The following is a 21,804-nucleotide window of genomic DNA, read 5'->3' as shown; positions in this document are numbered from 1 at the left end:
AGCCCCTAATGTGGGTTTCAGATCTATAACTGACTTAGGTACAGTTAAGCTAAATCATTATTTAATAGGTATTCTGCCTTCAACAACAGAGACTAGGTCAGCGTTGGTGTGGTTTCGAGCCCTTTTTAAAGGCTACGGAGATGTTTACTTGTCGGTAGGAACGGCTGCGTAATTACGGCGGTGAACCTCCCTTAGCCTGTGTCGAGAGTTATATGATTGCCTATGAGCCCGTTCACTTCATACACAGCAGCACAGCGCTAGTTTCAGCCTCAGAGCCGTGCATCCCGCCTCAGCCATATCCCTTTCGCTCAGTTTTATATTTGCGCGCCCTTTCTGTCTCCAGTGACGTGTTTCCCGCCACGTCCAATCCGCAGCCTCCTCTGGTAAGGACAATGGAAGGCGCCCTACCAATCAGCAAAGCTCCTGGCTTGGCGGTAGCCAATAGGGAGAGGACGGCGTTGAGAGTAATGTTACCAGCGCTGAGAGAGTGAGGAGGCTGCGTATCGATCCCGCTCACCACCATTGCAGTGAATTGGACTACATACGAGACCCGGGCGGCTTCCGTGGCCGGCGTGGAGTGCGTTTGTGTGGCGTGTGAGCGTAGATTCTGAGTGAGGCACGAGGTGAGTATTTCACGAGGGTTGCCCAAGATGACTTATGAGGCCAGCCCTGGAAGCGGGGGGACGGACGGCGTGGATGGTGGCGTGAAGGGACAGGATTCGCCCCTCGCAGGCACACAAAGGCTGGGTCCGAAGCGTACATTTTCCTCAGAGACTTGGTTTTTGAGGGGGGGGGGACGACACCTTAACGACTTGTGGGAAGTGGGAGAAGAGACACCGGGAAAGCCCTTCCCCCCCGCGCCCGATCTTCATTTGCTCAAATATATCTATCCCCCCCACCCTCGCGATCCGGGTTGTGTTCATAAGCCCCGTGTAAACGGGCATAAAAGACTGATCCGGTTCGGCCTGGGTGTTATTGGGCGGGGGGGGGGGGGGGAGAAGCGGCGGGGCCGAGTGTGTAATAAGCCGCTTACATTTTAGGTAAGAGGCGGACTTCCACAGGCGCGCCGCCGTGGCTGGGCTGCTGCCTCGGCGGCTGACGGGGGTGGTGGTGGGAAACCGGGGTGTGGGGGCGGGGAGGGTCTTGCGGAGGGGAGGGGGGGAGAGACGCCGCGAGGCTGCTGCCGAACGGGGACTCTCAGGGCGTTGTTGGCCTCGGGGCGATAAATCACCTCGGGGAGCTGCGCTCGCTTGTAACATGGCTGACTAAGAGCCGTGTGGAGAGCGAGAAAACAAGGCGAGGAGAGACTGGCTGGAGCGCGAAGCGGGGGGGGGGGCGGGCGGGCGGGGGCGCAGTTCAGGGGAACTTTTTTCCACTCAGCCCTGCGCGGGTCCCTCAGACGGGGCCGTGGAGGAGAGTGGTTATTCGCCTCTCACGGAGCTTCAATAAAGACTGCCATTATCCATGTCTGTCGGAGTCTGATTCATGTCTGTTGACAGGCAGCCTCGCGCTGGGCTAAGACGGGCTGCCGTTTAAAGGTCCGGCATGCGGCTGAAGGGCTGTGGGAGGGGGGGATGCGTGTACATTTGTGTGTGCAAGGAGGGATTTTATTTTTGAAGAAACGAGACTTGTTTCCACCTCTCCTCTCCCCCCCCCCCTTCCTTTCCTATTGCCTGCAATGGCTGAGTCTGTGCGCCAGAGTACAGAGCGCACCGACACACACACACTCACACACACACGCACAAAGGGAAGGAAGGAAGGAAGGAGCCATATTCTCTATGAGTAGCAGCGGCCATTCCGAGGAAGCAGCCTCGCTGCCTGCTGAGCCCCGTCTAAAGGGCAGCGCTATGGCCGTGGCTGTGCAGCCGCCTCGCCGTGCACGCCGCTCAGCCGCCCAAAGAACGGCCCTTCCGCCGCCGCGGAGCAGCCGCCCCGCGCATTTCGAGGGGACTTTCTCTCATCAGCAAGGCGTGCGCACAAAATGGAAGGAGAATCGCTGCTGCCGGCGGTGACCTTACACAGGAGTCTGCGCCATTTGCGATTTCTTCCCCCTCCGCCCCCTAATCCTTCGGGGGGGGGGATGTGTATGAAATACGCAGCAAAGCAGATAAAGAGCCCAACTCTGTAGGGCTCTGGCTTTGGATAGATTTACTGTCAAGAGCGCGCCTGGTAGAGGAAGCGTTTCAGAACTGCCTGATAGCGAGAGGTCTCTCACACCAAGTTAACTCGTGGCCACCAGTAACCTCAAGAAGCATTAAAATAACCCCCCCCCCCCCAACAGCTAGAAAAGTCACTGGTTGACACGTGTTTTGTATTAGTAGTAGTAGAGCTGTTTTTTAAAGGAGGGAATCATACTTGTTTGTGCCTTCCCTTTTACAGTTTTTAAAAATGCTGTTCAAACATAATACTTAGTAGATTAACTTTTTTAAAAATAGATTGGGCAACTGGACTTGAAAAAGTCCCGAGTTCCATTTGGCTTACATTTTGAATAATTTTTCAAATTAAAGAATTTTTGTAAATTGGTGATCCAAGGCAGGGTGAAAGTTTGCTATAAAATGTAAACCTTTAATTTCCCCCCTTCTCTTCTATTATTAAGTTAGCCAAGCATCCTTACAGTTCTGGGAGGCAGCCTTCCTCCCTGACCCTTGCTTCCACTGCAACTATGAGGAACATTTGGAACTTAAGGCTTGTTTACTTGACAGAAACTTTAAACCGGACATGTTTAGTCAGAGAACATAAATCTTTTTCTGTCCACATGCCAAACTTGATAGGAAATTCTGCATTCTGTGGCAATACCAGCTAGAACTGTACACACTTCCTTAATCAAGTTGTGCAACCTTTGGTAGAGTAACAATTTCTTAGATAGTTAAGAATTCTCTCAACTTTTTTAGGCTCTTCCTGAGAAATGGAATCTTGACACAAGTTTAACAATGCAACATTTGGCCTTCTGAGCTATTCAGGGGAGTATTTTAATTTGAAAAAAATAGCTGCATTGGGGGCTGTTTTTTCTCCTCCAACTAATTCAACCCCCTCCCCTACACACACAATTTTTAACTAGCACATAGCAGTTGGTTTTGTGAGCATGTTCACTGTCTAGTCAGACTTTAGAATACCCTTGATTCCCTGTTCCATCCCCTCCAGACCTACAGGACAAAAATAAAGTTTTATCTTAACAAACAGCTCGAAAAGAGTGATGTTGATCAGCCTGTTTTGGACAGAGTCTAAAACTAGTGGCACCTTAGAAACCGAGGTAATGTAGCCAATGTGTTTCATCAGGTGAAGTAGATCATTGTCATAAATGCCATCATAAACTAAACAATAACATGATGGTAGTTATACACTCCAATTTAGCAGTGTAAATTTGCTTCTGTGTGTGGTCCATGTGTAAGAATAGATATTACTGCAGATCCAGTACCTATGGGTAGGGGGGCATTCATAGTGATCTTGGGTTCATTAGGTTGGTTTGTGCATTCCTATAGTACAGGGGTAGGGAACCTTTAACACTCAAAGAGCCATTTGGACCCGTTTTCCATGGGAAAAGAAAACACTTGGAGCCGCAAATAATTTTTGACATTTAAAATAAAGATAACACTATGTATATCTGGTTTTTTTTACCTTTTACTCTTCTAATTCTGAGAAGCGCATGGATGCGCCCGCCCTGCTGCCTGCAGGGCAGGCAAGGATGAAGCCGGCGGCTCGGCCTCGCCGGCCTCCGGGAAAGCGCCCGCCCCGCTCCAACGGGGCGGGCGAGAGGGGAAGCCGACCATGGCGGGCAAGGATGGGGCCGGCGGCTCAGCTCGTGGAGCCACAGTGCAAGGGCAGAAGAGCCGCATGCGGCTCTCGAGCCGCAGGTTCCCTACCCCTGCTATAGTAGATGCATGGTGAGTCAGTGTTGACAGCACCAACTCCTGTGGGAGGCCACAAATCCATCCCCTTTCATTGGCAAATAGGTGGCCTGTGTTGTTGAGGCTGACTTTGCCTGCCACCTGTTCAAATTTATGCACTCTGAGCTGCTGTAATACAGAATTATTTTTTGGTGTGTGCTGACATTATAAACTAAGGAGAATGTAATTTTTGCAGCATTTAAAGGAGGGAAAAGACAATTTCCACATTTTAGCATATTTGTGGCTAGAAATATTGATTGCTAAGTACTGTCAATTTTGTGGAGGTCTCACTGAACTTCATAGGATTAAACTTGGGCAAAACTTTCATTTGGAGGAAGATAACACTAATCGTTTTAAACCTAGTACCAGCATAACTAAATCCTTGAAAATAGAACTGCTGGGAAGAATAGCATCTTCCCTAATTTACATCATTTGCAAATGTTAATAACCATTGGTGGATCCAAGAGTCCTTTGCTCAGTAACTGTGGAAGGTTCCACTAGTACCAGAATGTAATCTTTGGACCCAGTCCCCTGTTAGCAAATTATTAGAAGTTAATTTTTCAATTCTGCCTTCTGGTGTAAAACATTGCACAGTGGTTGTCAAACGGCTTGCTAAAGATCCATGCTTTTATGGATTTACAATCATTGGTATATTCATGTTTCTTTGCCTAATTGGCTGTCCAAGAAAACAGTCAGAATATTGGTTTGAACTATTTTTGGTATAGTACTATATAGTTTTACAAATAAAAACCAAATTAAATCCATAGCCTTTGCTGTCTTTCAGGTATCATCAATATGGGCAAAGGGGATCCTAAAAAGCCGAGAGGCAAAATGTCCTCATATGCCTTCTTTGTGCAAACTTGCCGGGAAGAGCACAAGAAGAAACATCCAGATGCTTCTGTGAATTTTTCAGAGTTCTCAAAGAAGTGTTCAGAAAGGTGGAGGGTAAGCAGTTATGTGTGTTTTTAATAGTAGTGTAATAAATAGCCAAAGTGCTACTTTACAAGCTGTGGTTTGTTGGGACGCAATATTTCTTCACAGATAAGGTTTGAAATCCCTGTTTGGAACTGGGTATAATCTTGAATTGACAGTTCATATGGAATTGTTCTTGTAGACTATGTCCGCTAAAGAAAAGGGAAAGTTCGAAGATATGGCAAAAGGTGACAAGGTTCGTTATGAAAGAGAAATGAAAAATTATATACCGCCTAAAGGAGAGACAAAAAAGAGGTTCAAGGACCCAAACGCACCAAAGAGGCCTCCGTGAGTAATTTACTCTGGCTATCCTATATTGCACTATTAGGCAACAGTTAAGTTTACGTTTCACTGCGTCTGTTCTCTATTATAATTTATTTGTATTCATCTTTTTTTCTCTAAGTCGGATGTCCCATACTGGCGTTTCAGATGTTCATGGACTACAATTCCCATCAGCCCCTGCTGGCGAAGCCAATTGACCATGCCTGCCGGGGCTGATGGAAAATGTAGTCCATGACCATCTGAGGCGCCAGAGTTGGACACCCCTGCCTAAAGTACTACTAACACTTTCTGAAAATTCTGTGTATAAAGGCTTTAACCTTTATACGTTAAATGTTTATAATGTTCTTTTCAGTTCGGCATTTTTCTTGTTCTGCTCTGAGTTTCGTCCAAAAATCAAAGGCGAACACCCTGGTCTTTCTATTGGGGATGTTGCAAAGAAACTTGGGGAGATGTGGAATAACACTTCCTCGGATGATAAACAACCCTTTGAAAAGAAGGCTTCCAAACTGAAGGAGAAGTACGAAAAGGTAAACTGTAAATAGCATTTTTGCTGTTCCAAGTATGTGTGTCATATCGGTAAACTCCAGTTAAAAGGGAAGGGAACCTCAGGTTTGGAATATTAGCTTTGTCAGTATCCTTCCCCATACATATCCCCTTTTGTATTGCCTGAAGATAGACAGCCCCATCTAGAGCGTGTAGCAGCCAGGGATGCCACCACTGTGCTGCCCCCAGAGGGCTTTCAGAGGGTCTAAAATACAAGAAATCCCCTGGCCACCTGAAAAATCCCTGATTTGGAAAAAAAAGGTCTTATACCACACTTTAGAAAAAGAATTAGATTTATATCCCCCCTTTCTTTCCTGTGAGGAGACTCAAAGAGCTTACAGTCTCCTTTCCCTTCCCCCCACCCCCACAACAAACTCCCTGTGAAGTAGGTGGGGCTGAGAGAGCTCAGAAGAACTGTGACTAGCCCAAGGTCACCTAGCTGGTGTATTTTGGAGTGCATGGGCTAATCTGAATTCCCCAGATGGCCCTCCACAGCTCACACTTTAGGGTGGGGTGGGGGGAATGTCTGAATTGAAAGGCTTGTAGAAGCAGACTCTACCCTCGGGAACTCCCTTGGCCTGTCCCCTGTTGTGTTGAAGGGACCTCATATATCAGCAGAGCTGTGAGGCCGTGGGATTTGGGTGCTGTTGGGCTGTACAGCACCTGCCTGCTGACGTGGATGCCTTTTCCACTGGTATGTTTGCCCCTTATGTCACTGGGGTGGGCACCAATGTCGATGCAAACCTGTGCCACATTCATAACTCCGTTTACACACACCCCAGAATTGGGCAGTTAGTTTTTAAAAAGAGCCTCATGAATAAAACATACCTCCCAAGTAAGAGCATTTGGAAGCCGGTATATTGAAAAGATCCAGTGAAGTGCTAATAAATGTTAAAATTTTGTAGTTATTAGTAGTAATAGCAATTCTAGTTTTACTTGGCTTGCAGTTAGAAGTTCAGTATATTGAGTTTCTATAAAAGTCAAAAGGATAGACTTACTGCAGGCTGAAGGTGGCACTGTCTCCTCTTTAATTGAACTCTGTGAAACTCCTTTTAATAAGCATTTAGCTGGAATTCTATTTTCTACATTGATGTACGCTCTGATCATACTGCTTATGTATAGATTTTGGATAACTTCATCAAATTTGAGTTGCACTCATTTCTTTGGAGGGTGTGTGTCTATATTTTTTACACTGCTATCATTTATCTGAAAAATTCTTAAGTCAAACACATGGGTGTAACAAATCCTCTCCTCTTTCCCCAAGGATATGAATGCCTACCGGGCTAAAGGAAAGCCTGATGTAGCAAAAAAGGTAGCTCCCAAGCCTGAGAAGAGCAAGAAAAAGAAGGAAGAAGATGATGATGATGAGGAAGATGAAGATGAGGAGGAAGAGGAGGAGGAAGAAGAGGAGGAGGAGGAGGAAGAAGAGGAAGAGGATGATGAATGAACCTCTTCTAGAGCAGATTTTCTTGTCTATAAAAGCATATAACCCCCCTGTACACAACTCACTCCTTTTAAAGAAAAAAAATGAAACATAAGGCTGTGTAAGATTTGTTTTTAAACTGTACAGTGTCTCTCTATCGCTCTCTCTTTTTTTTTGTATAGTCAACACACTACCAAATGTGTCTCTAGGTAGCCCTGTCCTATTAGTGGTATCTTAATGGCCACTGACCTTGCCTAGTACAGTATGGGGGTTGTAAATTGGCATGGAAGTTTAAAGCAGGTTTCTTGTTGGTGCACAGCACAAATTAGTTATGCCATGGGGATGTAGTTCTTCATCTTCAGTTGTTTCTGCATCAAAAATAATAGCTGTTCTGTTTTCTAAATACCACTCTGTAATTGCAAAATGGAAAAAAAAGTTGTAGCTGTTGACGTTCTGATTGCTTTCAAGTAAATGCAGTTTTTTATTAGTATTGTCCTTTTAATAGGTGCCCTTGTAAAGTCATTATTTCTTTCTTCCCTTTTTCTTGGAGAGCTTGTCCTTTGTTACACCCTTTTGGGATCACGTCAGAGTTACAGTTTCTGCTCTTCATATAAGTAACTGATACAAGAACTGTGTTCTACATACCCTACATAATCATGATAGGGTAGGAAATATGTACAGGCATAATGCAAAGCAGATTTTTTTTTCCAATTGTAACAGACCACTTAAAATACACCTTTTTTTAGCCAGTTTGTATTTGCTCAGCTTTTGCTGTGTACAATATTCTTCTGAGTTGTGTAAATTTACCAGTCTTGGGAGGGTTGATAAGCGTAAAATTCAATTCTGTGGCATGGAACTTTCAGGGGGAAATAAATTCAAATCAGCCTTCTTGGAGGACCAATAAGAGAAATATTATATTCTGATTTTGATCTGTGAGGAATTTTCATGTATGACTCCATTGGCTGGGAATGAGTCGTACCTGCAGATGCCTAAATTACACACAGGTGGGTGTGCTCTAAGCAGGTAATGTTAAATGCTAAAATAGCGTAATCCTTTTAGGATGGCATGTCAAGTGATAAGTTGTGGGCTTACTACCAGGAAAGTCTTATGCTATAAAATGTCCCATGCAAAAGATTTTACTTTGATCACATTTTTTATAAGTGGTACCATTGTTTGATTTGTAAAAATCCATGTTTTCCTAGCCCTACTAGTTTTAGCCCATTTATAAAACTTTATAGTGTTTCAAACAAAAATGAGGTTCTTTTCTTTTAGCCTTTTATAGCATGCTTTGGATGTTTGCCCATTTTGTAAGTTAAAAATAGGTGTATGGAAAGTACTCCTCCCTTTCATATAGGTGTGAGATGTAACATGGTATTCAGTGATCTCTGATTTGATGGAACAGGTTGCTCTGAAAACCAAAGTTAATTTTTTTTCATATTTGGTAAACGCTGCTGGCAATTTTAACTCTTCCATGTTTACCTGCAAACTGATATGGGGATTGATTGACAATTCTTTAGTTAATTATGGTTCTCAAGTGCCAGTGTTTAAAGATAGCATTCTTGTAATTTTACACACTTTTTTGATGGAGTATTGTTTTGTTATACAATTTTGACTTTTGAGATTCTTACTTCAATTTGCATTGGTTTATGTAACCTCAGGAGAATTCTGAACACCTGATATCCTGGTTGATACTAATAAAGTAATAATTACAGAGGTTTTATATATTCAGTGAAATGAATTCACTTAACTCTGTCTATACACTTTTAATGTTTCAAACAAATATATAATTTCATTATAAAAATGTATTACTCTTTCAAAAGAAAAAGTCACATCAGCATGTGGTGCAAGAATAGCCAACATGCCTCATTCAAGGAGATGAAGCATTCTAAGATTTTCATTAAATATGACAGCTGAAAAGTTAACTTTCCTAATTTCTGAGGATTAGTAAGCATTGGAAATGTATCATAGAAGAGAATTCTTCAGTTGGCAGTTCAGCTAGAAATCAGTTCTTTGAGAAGGTTTTTATTTTCAAAATATTTGCCATATCACATTCTTGTAGCGTGAGAATAAGTGGCAGCATGCGTTTGAATTTAAAGAAGATGAAGTTGCACCATCCAGATCTGGATAGCTGAAGAGCTGAATTAGTTCCATCAGTTTCTGAAATGTTTTAGATGAGATTTTCCCCCCCAGAAGCATATGTATGGATTGGTGAGTTCATCTCACAACTTATTGTAAGTTTTTTTTGTTGCTGACAAAACATTGCACATTTTTAATACTTCAAGAAGTTAGCTTGATGAGTGACTTGTTACAAAGCTATAAGATGTAGCACCTAAACTCTTGGGCTCAGTTCACATTCTGACCTAGTTAGTGACAGTCTACATAAGGTGTGCAGTGGAAGTCATAGATATATGGAATGGAAACAGTTTGAATATGATTTACAAATATCAAAAAGGGCTGAGTGCGCTTAGTGAAGAGCTCAGTATCTTACAAAGGCTTAAAAAAACCAGGGTGCTCATTTATTAACTGGCTTCATATGTAGAAGAAGAGTTTGGATTTATATCTCCCCCCTCCTTTCTCTCCTGTAAGGAGACTCAAAGGGGCTTATAGTTCCCTTCCCCCCCCCCCCACAACAAACACCCTGTGAGGTGGGTGGGACTGAAAGACCTCCGAAGAACTCTTGACTAGCCCAAGGTCACCCAGCTTGGCATGTGTTGGAGTACACAAGCTAATCTGATTCACCAGATAAGCCTCCACAGCTCAAGTGGCAGAGCGGGGAGTTAAACCCGGTTCTCCAGATTAGATTGCACCTAAACCACTACACCACGCTGGCTCAAGGAGTAGTAGGAGAAGCAGGATCTTCACACAGGTGCCACATTCTTCCTGTTTTTATCTACTTCATGATGTCCTAAATGTTTTTTTTTTTAATTTTTGGAAACGAAATAAAGTTGTGGATCTATAAATAGAAGTCAAAGAAGTGGAAGCTTACAGAGTGGATGAATAGTGGCTGGGAAATGGAAAGGAATAGGAACTAGGACTGCCTTGCCATTCAGTAGCCACACTGGACAGTTGCAAACGGCATTCAATCCTGGTGTTCAGTTTGCAGTGGCAAAAGGAGTGGCCTTTCAGGGTTATTGGCAGATGCAACAAAAAACAAGTAATTTGTTACCTGACTTGTATAGCATTTGTAATGTATAACGTGCTGTATTTCGAGGTTTCCTTGCTCTTTGGGATTTCTTGAGCCTGTTCTAACACTAATAGTCATTTTGTAGTGGGAACGCAGGTGGGGAAAGCTTCAGAACTGATAACCCATGAACATTTTTCAGGAAAGGATTATGAAGAGGATGTCATGATTCCATGCATCCCAAGCGCAGCAGTGGCGTAGTGGTTAAGAGCAGGTGCACTCTAATCTGGAGGAACCAGGTTTGATGCCCCGCTCTGCCGCCTGAGCTGTGGAGGCTTATCTGGGGAATTCAGATTAGCCTGTGCACTCCCAACACACGCCAGTTGGGTGACCTTGGGCTAGTCACAGTTCTTCGGAGCTCTCTCAGCCCCACCTACCTCACAGGGTGTTTGTTGTGAGGGGGGAAGGGAAAGGAGTTTGTCAGCCCCAGCATGACTTTTCCATTGGAATTATTCTTGAAGCATCCAACAGATTGGAGAAAACTGCTGAAATGAGGCCTATATTCAGCAATTTGTACAGCTGTTGAAACTACTAAAATATAGGCTAGTGTCCTGCAATGAGTTCATCTTACCGCAATCAGGCACAACCTATTCTATCAGTTTTCTGATTACTTGCTCTAATTGCTCAGATGGAATTGGACTTTTTTCTTGTATCTAGTATGATTCTTAATGGCAGCGTGTGATTCGACAATCGTGCATACTATTTCAAGGGTAAGTACAATTCTTCCTGTTGGAACGAGCTGTGTAGTTTTGTCTCGTTATCTGGTTGATCACCAAGGCATACTTGGAAAAATGATGCTAGGTATTATATAAATATACACATAAACAGCAGGAAGCTCATCAGGAAAAGTTCTGATCTTTTATTTTTGGATGTAATTAAGGCATTTTAATTCTATTCATGTCTGAACTTAAATGTTTTAATAATTTTTTCAAATAATATTTATTGTACACCTGTCACAATGCAACTCTTGAGGTAGCTTCCAACAAGTAAAGTTGGTATCGAGGTCAATAGTCCCTCTAAGTCAGGGGTGTCCAACTCTGGTGCCCTAGATGTTCATGGACTATGATTCCCATCAGCCCCTGCCAGCATGGCCAATTAGGGGGCCAGAGTTGGATGCCCCTGCTCTAAATCTAGAGGGAACTGCACAGAAGTTCGCTACCACTGTGCAGCAAAGCTGCCTGGGAGAGCATCCCCTGCCAGCAGCCACTCTGCACAGCACCAATACAGTGCGTGGCCGTGTGGCTTACAGGAACATTGACAAGATTCAACTGAAAATGATTTTGCAGAAACAGGCAGCAGGAAAAGGACAAAAAGACAGGAGCAAGAATACCACAGTTTTTTTTTTAAAAAAAAATAGTAAACCAGAATAACACAACAAAACAATTACAATGATTCCAAAACTTTAATAGGCTTGCTACCAGGCAAACAGGGACGAAATTTTCAGGTGTCAATAATACAAAAGTGCCTTTCAACCACCCATTTTGCTTCAGAGGATGAAGGCTCGTTGAGCAGGTACCTCAATGGAAGGCGGGCTCATTGCAGATTGCATGAGGAAATGATGAATAAGCTTAAAAGAATTGCTGGGAAATGGATGTAGCCGAGATTTTTTTTTTTATGCCTCCCCTAAAACCTCGAGGAGTTTGCTATATTTTTTTCTAAGAGGAAAATGTTCATTGAAACTTCATTCTATTATTAGGGTTAAATGTGCTGCCTATTCACCTTCTACTTGTCAACAATATCCTTTCTAGAGTATTGTCATGAAGTTCTCACCCGCAACCAAACTTGTCCTGAAATGAACTTTCAAGCATCAAAATTTGTGCCGGGGTAAGAGCCAAGTGCCAGTGTATCAGGTAGTATATAATTAGGAGAGTCATAAATGCACCGTTTGTCTGTTGCATGCAATAATATTGTGTCTTGCACTTAAAGGGTACATGGACTTTGTCAGTAGAAATGCTCTATACCCCTTTCTTCCTTTAATGAGCAGAGCATGGCTTATATTCCTTAAGACTCTTGTGCAGTCAGTCTACCATGAGGGGCTGAAGACATATGACACAGTTAAACAGCTACAGTCCTGTACAATATGTTTTCAGCCCCTTGTGGTTGCTAAACTGAAAATAAGTACCTACTGCACACTGAGCCAACATTTTCTTTAAATTTCCCACTATAACTCCCACTATCTGTTTGCCTCTCAGCCTCCACCAGTTGGGCCCTCATCAGCATACATGCTAAAGTTACAATTTTTTGCTCCATTGCATATCACTGCATCCTTAATCACACTGAACTTTATTTTATTTATTTATTTATCGTTTAGATTTGCTAAACTGCCCACCCCCGAAGGGCTCTGGGCAGTTCTCAATACAACAATTAATACAATTAAAAACATCACAAAATCTTAAAACCATAACAGCTGCATACAGGGGCGAAACGAGGAAAACTGGAGCCCTGGGCAAAACCTGAGTTTGAAACTGGAGCCCTGGGCAAAACCTGAGTTTTAAGCCCCCCATGGGTGGCGGAAGGAGGCGGAGCTCCCCGTCCTCCTCCCCTAGTGACTTGTGGCTTCCCCCCTCCCTGCCGGCTGAACTTAGGCGCCCCCCTTACCAGCGAAAGGGCATGAGATGCAGGGGGCGGGTGGGTGGTGGCGAGCAGTGGCGGCATTCAGGGGAGGGCGGCAAAATCAGTGGGTCAACCAGGTGCACGTGCACCCCTGACTGCTAGTCCTGCCACCCCACAAAGATCCATCCGAGGACGCAGCAGGGTTGACAAGAGGCAGAGTACAGGCAGCAAGGCTTGGCAGTTCGGCTCGGCCTAATCCATGGATCAGGCCAAGCTGAGCCGGTTCAGAGGCGCTTGGAGGGCCGAGGGCCCGAGCTCGCCCCCTCCGAACTCTGCGTGATCCGAACTTGCGATAACATCCGATATTCTCGGATGCGGTTTTTTTGGTGTTTTTTCGCATTTCAACCTGCAGGGGGTGTATTATTAGAGATATTGGTACCAAAATTTCAGGGTATCATTGCTTCAGCACATGAAGCCTGCTGGGTCCCACAAAAAAAAAACAGCATTTTTAAAGCTAGTGACACCAAAATTTCAGGGTATCTTCAGGAGACTGTCCTGATAACACCCCCAAGTTTGGTGAAGTTTGGTTCAGGGGGGCAAAGTTAATGGACTCCCAAAAGGGGTGCCCCATCCCCCATTGTTTCCAATGGGTGCTAATAGAAGATAGAGGCTGCCCCTTTGAGGGTCCATAACTTTAGCCTCCATGAACCAATCTTCACCAAACTGGGGGGGGGGGGGTGTCATCAGGACAGTCTTCTGAAGATACCCTGAAAGTTCTGTGACTGTGCCTTCATAAATGTGCACCCCACAGGCTGCACCAGAAATTCCCCATTGACATCAATGGAAAAAAATCAATGCAGAAGTAAGATTCTTGGGCAAATTTCTGGGGGTGCCTGTCAGAGGTGCAATTGTTAAGCTAGTGACACCAAAATTTCAGGGTATCATCAGAAGACTGTCCTGATGACACCCCCAAGTTTGGTGAAGCTTGGTTCAGGGGGGGACAAAGTTATGGACCCTCAAAGGTGCAGCCCCCATCTCCTTAGCTCCCATTGGAAACAATGGGGGATAGGGCCCACCCGCTTGGGGGTCCATAACTTTGGACCCCCAGAACTAAACTGCACCAAACTTGGTAGGCATCATCAGGACAGTCTCTGTATGATACCCTGAAATTTAGGTGCTGATATCTTTAGAAATGCACCCCCTGCAGGCCAAACGTGAAAAAACACCAAATAAAAACGCGGGAGCATGCCCTGCAAAATTTCTGAGCCCTGGGGAGCTGCCCACATTGCCCAATGGACATTACGCCACTGGCTGCATAAGCCTAAAAACAACCATCAGTTGTTACCCACTCACCCAATCTGAAGAGATCCTTTTGGAGCTCTTCATCACTGAAATCTGGTGGGATGAATCTCATGATTGGAATGTAATAATTGAGGGACACAACCAGTGGTGGGATTCAGCAGGTTTGCACCACTTTGGCAGAACCGGTTGTTAAAATGGTGCTTGTGAACAACAGGTTGTTAAATTGTTTGAATCCTACCACCAGAACCGGATGTTAAAGTATTTTAATCTCACCACTGGGTACAACCTATTCCAGAGAAATAGATCAGCTAGGAAAGGCACAGGAGTAGCTTTTTGTGGCAATACGCCACTGGGAGGAGTGGGGAATCAAACCCAGCTCTCCAGATCAGAATTTATCACTTTTAATCCTAGTTCAGCAGTGTCCACTTCAGGGCAGTCAGATCATGGCACCACGTCTGAGGATATTAAGTTCACATTTGCCCCCATGCCAAAGATCAAATCCAGAGTGTGTCCTGTTTGCTGTGTGGGGTCTGTATTAACCAGGGAGAGTCCCAATGCTGCCGTGTCGATGAGACCGAATCTACATGGACGTTGAAATCCCCAGCATGATAAGCCTGGGGAACCTCAAGGCCCACTCTGACATGAATTCTAGCAGTTTCAGCAGGACGTCCGCTGGCATACTTTGTGGCCAGTACACCAGCAGAACAGCCAGACTGTTCATGGCATCTCACATTGTAAGCCCCTTTGAATCTCCTTACAGGAGAGATACCATAAATCCAAACTCCTCCTCCTCCTCCTCTTCTATTTGCCTGCATGAAACAGTTTGAAATGTGGTCATGCATGTGCAGGCGATCATCCCAGGTGTGCATGCATAAACAACTTGATTGAAGTGAATATTCTGGCCAGTATATACCAGAACAGCTTTGGTTGAAGCCATGAGACTTTGCGTCTCCCTCAAAATTCACTCAAAACCCTGCCAGCATTTCTCCAAAATACATATTTTGTTTTTAAATAAAATGAAGCTGAGATACTCTTGCCGCAAGATGCCGGATTCTGTTCCAAGAGCCAGATCATGTGTTTGTACAGGGAAACCTCAGGTGAATGAAATTACCAGCAGCCTCGCCTTTCCTCTGTCAATGGGGTGGGGTGGGGGGTGGGGGGAGCGGTAGCCTGTAGAACTTGCAGATTGAATAGTGTGTATCTCTGCGTTGTCAGTAGCCGGAAAGGAGTGAAACAACAGCTCCAGCTGAAGCAGAAACTTCCTCATTCTGTCTCAATGCAAACTCCAAAAGCTTCCTTGCTCTGAGCTTTACAATTTTGAGAGAGAAAAACAGAAGCCATGGCCTGATGAATTCATATAGTGAGCCATTCTGGCTAATGTGAATACTTGCACAACGCCTTCAGAGTGCATTTATTTTAGCACATGATGTTGAGGCCTTTAAACTCAAGGAAGAATCTCCTGCGAGCCTCGTTGGAACATTCGTAGCAATATCTTTTCCTCCGATAATGCGAGGGGGGGAGTATGGGGAAGGCATCACGCTATACAAAGCTAGCTGAGCTTCTGTTCTTTTAGTTTTATGATTGCTTAGCAAACTACCAGCATTTTTTTAAATCAAGCAACCCCCTGCCCTCTCCCAATCTTTTAAAACTTTATAAATGTGTTTCACAAAATGAGAGAGCACTGTTAGGGGAAGCTGAAATATTTGGTAGATTTTTTAGTATCTCTAGAGTAGTAACCTTTACGCTGGGCAGCCCCCCTCCCCACCCCAGCATTTTCAGCACATTGAAATGCTAGGACTGGTCCCTTCACATTTAAACAAACAAACAAACAAAAACAGCAGAATGGTGAGGCTAATTCTGTGGCCGTCCTGAAAAACAACAGTTCCCGTAGTAGCTTATGAGAGCAGTACAAAGTGTGCTGTTGAGGTCAAATGTTTCAACTGCAGCAGCCATATGATCAAGCGCTCTCTCACACAAAAAGTATTTGCTCGAAGAGCAGGCCTCAGCCAAGTTTCCTTGTGTTTTGTGCATTCAGAGTTGATTTGCAGATGTCATGAAGAGCAAGTTGCTGCCACCCAGTGTCGGCTGCTCCCAAAAGGAGAAAACAAAAGAGAAAGGTTGTGTTGGGTTACAACCAAGCACTGTTCCGTTGAACACAGGAAAAAATATTATCTTGGCTCTTGAGCGGTATGTCAGAAGTAAACTGTTTCGTAGAAACTCACACAGATCTAGTGGAGCATGAAAGCGCTGCTTCCACAAGGCTCAGCTAACTTTGAGTCACGCTCTTTTGTTTTGCTCCTGTGGTTTTTTTCAAAAAGGCGTTTGCCAAATAGTTAACCAGTTTTAGGCCAAACACGGTGTCACGCTGCCAGGGGAGCAAGGTCTTCTTTTTCAGTCACTGTGAAATCTGTAGGAACAGTTCAGTGCTTGCTAGTCAAAGGGGTTTATTGAGAACACGGACCAAGAATGGCAGACTCCAGTCTTAGAAAAACTGCTTTGCCTACATGCCTAAAATAAAGGAACAGTTGCTGGTTCCATCACTCTCCCTTTCTTTTCTTTAACTTTGCATCCGTTTTGGATTTCACCCTTCATCGTCTCAAGCAAAGGAGTACTTACACTGAGAAACCTGTCTTCATTTTGTACTTGTTACTTACATTTGATCATTTTCAGTTTACAATTTACTGACAACCCAAATAATGTAATACAACCATGAAAATATAAATCAAAGGTAGATTCTGCATGGGCCCTAAAAACAGCGGTGTGAAAACAGTGTAAAATGGGTTTAAATGGTGTAAAAGGGTTTACAACGTTTTCACCCTGCTGTCTTTGGCCCATGTGGAATCGGCCAAAGTGTCTAATTCTCAATGTGGCCAGATCTGTGGATGCCTTGGTTTCTGTCAGGAAACAGCAGGGAAAGGAGCTTTCCTGACTTCCTTAGTTCCACAAGGTAGGAGCCCCAATGGAGAAAGCATGTGAGCAACTACGGGTTGATTTTGCCCATTTGCAGGCTGGAATCTGGAGAAGCCCCTGCTGACTTGAGTGAAGTTGTCATGGTGGAACTTAGGGAGAGAGATCGACCGGCAGATAAGAGGGGCAAGCCCATGAAGAGCTTTATATGTGATAGCCAATACCTTAAATGGAGGCTGGTAAGAGACAGTCAGTCAATGAAGCCTTTGCAGAACAGGAGTAGTACACATGCTCTGTCTAGCTCTGGTTAATAGCCAAGTAATGACATTTTGGACTTGGTGGAGTTCCTGAGCTGATTTTGTGGGGAAACCAATATGTAGTGCCTTATAGTAATCTAGTCTCAATGTTACTGTGGAGTGGGTCCAAGTGGCCAGATCAGGCATACCAAGGTAAGGGGCCATCTTGCAGGCTAGGCCCAGGGGTCTGCAACTTGTGGCTCTCCAGATGTTCATGGACTACAAATCCCAGGGGCAGATGGGAATTGTAGTCCATGAACATCTGGAGAGCCGCAGGTTGCAGACCCCTGAAGGCTGAGTTGGCTGAAAATCTTTTTTGCAGCTGCATTAGTGTAATAAATGTAATATATAAATAATGAATAAAATAATATAAAAAATGAATAAAATCATTTTAAAACCATAATGAATAAAATCATTTAAAAACCATAGTGTATTTTTAAAATTGAGCATTAGCTATATCGTGTCAAAAAGCCTGAAGTAAAAGCCTCAATTATACTAAGTGTATGGGTATGATGAAGTTGTTAAAACTCCTGCAGATATAAACAGAAGGAATGGAAGCTTAATTCTCCATAATATTTAAAGAGCCTAGCTTTGCCTGGATCATGTCCTCAAAATTTCAGCCTTAGTGCTCTGCAGAATTGTTTCATCAACCTTTATCTTGATAAGGATCAGAATGACGAAATAAGGAAGGTCAGCAGACTCTTCATATAGCAATATATTTTTAAGGACTTCACTGAAGCAGCGATGACCTAAGTATCCCCTTTGATACTGCAAAAGATTTTGGTGGGAAACGATGCAATCGCTTGGTGTTCCACAGTATCTTGATGAGAACAGAAAACAAGAAGGTTGCTGGATCACACCAAAGATCAACCTAGTTCAGGATATTATCTCTAATAGATGCTGACCAGGTGGCGCTTAGAATCAGATCCAGCAGACGTGCTTTCTTATAGCAGAAGCAACCTCCCCCTGCTTCTTGCAAGAGGGGATATATCCTTTGGCTAAGTGAATTTTTTTAACAGAGATTTACAGCCCCGTTCCAAGGAGGTGGATCTGACAGGGCTCCTGGAAATGGCATGACCTCATGCTGACACATTTGCCCTCCCTGGGGCACTTGTCCTGGAGGAGGGGGCAGATGCACCAGCAGCCGTGGGTCCTGCAGCCCCATCCCACAAAATCCAGAAGTCTGAGCTGTGGTGGGGCTGCACTGTGGTGTCCTGCTTGGATGTCAACGTGGGGTGGGCAGGCTGGGACAATCCCTGGGGCTCCCAGGGTTTAGAGCTGGCTGTAAAGTGCATCGCCTCTTGGACTTACACCACTTTTTGGTGGCATATGTCCTTTAAACCCTAGGATTACTAAATAAGGATTTCATGGTGGAAAAATGGGCTAAATGGTTTTCCTGAAGCTGAAGCTGAAACTTCAACTCAAAGGCCCGAACACAGTCATAAAACTTTCACAACTTTGTTTCAACCCTGGATTTTTGTGTTGAGACCATTCAGATGTCCTGTAAGGTCTACTATAAAAACAAGATCTTGAAGCCATTCATTATTCAGGGACAGCCTTTCTTTTCTTATCCATGAACTTTTTTATTTGCCTTTGTGGTTCATAGGAGTATTTAGTACAGTTAACAGTTTTTATAACCACACTCATCATGTAAGAGGGCTGATTTTGGCTAAATGGCTTCAGTTTTTCAATTTTCATTGCATTTTGTACCAAGAAACTTCATGCAGCAAAAAAAATGAAGATGGATAATGTGATAAGTGTGGTTATAACAACTGTTAATTTTATTCGAGCCAGAGGTCTCAATCACAGGCAATTTAATAGTCTTCCGGGGAAAAGGATGATTGGACATGGTGTACCATGCCGTGAAGTGCAATGGGTTAGGTCGCGGAACTACTGAGAAGTGGGGACACAGGAATCTGCTGCATATTTTCAGCCTGTTAGTCTATCTAGTTAATTTTGTCCAGGAATTTTCCTTGGGACAGTGAGGTGAGTGATTTTGGAATGGCAGAGAATGTCACTTTTTTATCCCTTGTAGGGCTGCTGGTTACTACAACTCTGGGGAAGCTGTCCCCACATCCTAAGAGCATCAAAGATTTAGCTACAGTATATAGTGCCTTGCAGATTTTCTAAAACTGCTAGATCCAAGAAGGCCTTTTAACTGTGAAGAGAGCTGTTCTTTTATTGGCAGACTGGAATGCATAGCACATTCCTGGCTACCTCTGAACCTAATCCGCCCCCCTTAATTTTATTGGATCCCCATCTGTATTTATCTTAGCTACAAGCCCAGCACTGGCATGTAAATAGGCATCATCCCAATGCTGTGACATCATTTCTGGTGCAATCCTGGAATACTCTAGGATTCCCCTGAAAATCCATAGTTTTATCACACAGGTTGGGAATTCTGGAACATCGTGCCGGAGACACTTCAGGGTTTGCACCAAAAGTTACATCATGGCATTACAACAGGTTTTTTTCCCCTGCCACTTTACTGAGTTGTGGCAACCAACTAGAGCTGCCAGGTAGGAGCCTGAATTCATGCAGGTATGGCAACCTGTCAAATTTTCACACTACATTTTACAGATCTGAGTCCAAGCTTGAAAATCTACAAAAATGTCAGCTGTTACCTCCAGAATAAGGGAACTGGGATAAAGCTGGTTCTACCATGGCTTCTAAAAATGAAGTCATACTACCATGACTTCTGCCACGACTTCTAAAAAAGATGTAGTCATGCTGAGAAAATTATTTCTTAACAATGTTTTGTTGAAGGCTTTCACAGCCGGATTGAACTGGTTGTGGTGGGTTTTCCAGGCTGTGTGGCCGTGATCTGGTAGATCTTGTTCCTAACATTTCTCCTGCATCTGTAGCTGGCATCTTCAGAGGTGTATCACAGAGGGAAGTCTATTGCACACTGTGTCCAGTGTGTAACAGTTTCTTAACAGTTCCCTCATGGATGTCAATCAAGGCCAAATTATAGTAGATATAAAGTCTTGCCACCTCAGAATAGTTATGTTTTGGAGTTCTGGGTGTCAGGGATGCTTTGACCTTTGTGGTGTAGCCTGTGGAACAGACCAGAGAGGCATCTGCCATTTTGTCTCCACTCCTCTAACACACATTTTGGGGAGAAGGGGTTAAGGAAATGAAACAGATTGTCTTTATGTGAACATAGGCTGATTACATGCAAGGTGTTTGCTGCGTGGTGGAGGTGGATGTCTGCCGTAGCAAGATTTCTTGTACAGGCATATTTCCTCTAGCCACACTTTCACTTTCCACTCTCTCTGCAGCAAGCAGATCCACTTACAGCATGATATCATTTCTATTGCCCATTGCCTCCCCACTCCTGCATATCTTTGATTTTTTTTAAAAAACAACTACATCAATAGATTGATAAATTGAAACCAGCAATAAAAAATGTAAAAATAATAAGACCAGTCGATCACACTTCATTTGCCCCTGCAATTGATCAACAAACTGGGACATCTCCAGCCTCAGTGATTCCAGACTACACCGGGAAAAGCCCGTCAGTCTTGACATTTGGGTTTACATTGTGAACCCTGGGGAGCTTAGCAAACAGTAGTTCAAGTTGTCCTTTTGCTGTTTGCAGTTGGCATGCTGCCATCTCTTCCCACCGCAAAAGACTATCAGTGTGTAGATGCAGTATTCAAGACTTTTCTTTAATAGTTCACCTTTTTATGCCGATATATTGATCTAGCAATACTATTATTACCAACACCCACACGTCTTTCATTTTCTGTTTTGTCCAAAAAGGGATCCTGAGCAGGTTAGTTTGACAAGAGGGAAGAGAAGAAAAGAATTTGTATTTGTACCCTGCTTTTCTCAACTAAAAGAAGAAGAAGAAGAGTTTGGATTTATATCCCCCCTTTCTCTCCTGCAGGTGTCTCAAAGCAGCCTACAAATTCCTTCCTTCCTCTCCTCACAACAGATGCCTTGTGAGGTAGATGGGGCTAAGAAAGTTTAGAGAAAACTGTGACTAGCCCAAAAGTCATTCGGCGGGCTTCATGTGGAAGAGCGGGGAAACAAATCCAGTTCACCAGATTAGAGTTTGCCGCCGATGTCGAAGGAGTGGGGAATCAAACTCAGTGCTCAAGATTGGAGTCTGCTACTCTTAACCTCTACACCACACTGGCTAAATAAAGCACATGAAGGGTGTGTGTGTGTGTGTGATTTCTTTAAAGCCATTGTATGCCTTTAGACTTTGCAGAAGGTTGCTATGTCTGAACTTGGCAAAGTCCACTGACCTTGTTATTGAATATAGAGGGAGCACACTCATATGCAGTTCATGCTTCAGCTTCCATTATTACTCCAGGAGCTTCTTTCAAGTCAGGGCAAGCTGAGACAGGATTCTGTGTGATTGTGTGTGAGGCAGGCATTGCCTGGGGTATTGGTAGGAAAGCTGTTATTGGGTTCTTCCACTTGGTGCCACATCATTGGGCACCAGCCTGA

General features: G+C 44.0%; 1 protein-coding gene across 1 annotated transcript; it reads left to right on the top strand.

Annotated features, from left to right (window-relative positions):
* Positions 1–461: 461 nt before the first annotated feature.
* Positions 462–8,818, top strand: HMGB1 (high mobility group box 1). Its single transcript, XM_048493636.1, has 5 exons — positions 462–623; positions 4,669–4,829; positions 4,999–5,144; positions 5,491–5,665; positions 6,946–8,818. The coding sequence occupies exons 2-5, from the start codon at positions 4,680–4,682 to the stop codon at positions 7,126–7,128; spliced, it is 654 nt and encodes a 217-aa protein (XP_048349593.1). The 5' UTR covers positions 462–623; positions 4,669–4,679; the 3' UTR covers positions 7,129–8,818.
* Positions 8,819–21,804: the final 12,986 nt, after the last annotated feature.

This window comes from Sphaerodactylus townsendi, linkage group LG04 (assembly GCF_021028975.2).
Source record: "Sphaerodactylus townsendi isolate TG3544 linkage group LG04, MPM_Stown_v2.3, whole genome shotgun sequence".
NCBI classification, from domain to species: Eukaryota; Metazoa; Chordata; class Lepidosauria; order Squamata; family Sphaerodactylidae; genus Sphaerodactylus; species Sphaerodactylus townsendi.
The sequence above is the reverse complement of the archived record's forward strand: the minus strand, read 5'-3'. Positions and strand labels throughout refer to the sequence as shown.

Excerpts from the sequence above, each read along its gene's own strand:
- HMGB1 (XM_048493636.1), top strand. The coding sequence starts at position 4,680 with ATGGGCAAAGGGGATCCTAAAAAGCCGAGAGGCAAAATGTCCTCATAT. Across the intron at positions 4,830-4,998 it reads AGTGTTCAGAAAGGTGGAGG|ACTATGTCCGCTAAAGAAAA; the intron begins GTAAGCAGTTAT and ends TTGTTCTTGTAG. Across the intron at positions 5,666-6,945 it reads TGAAGGAGAAGTACGAAAAG|GATATGAATGCCTACCGGGC; the intron begins GTAAACTGTAAA and ends TCTTTCCCCAAG.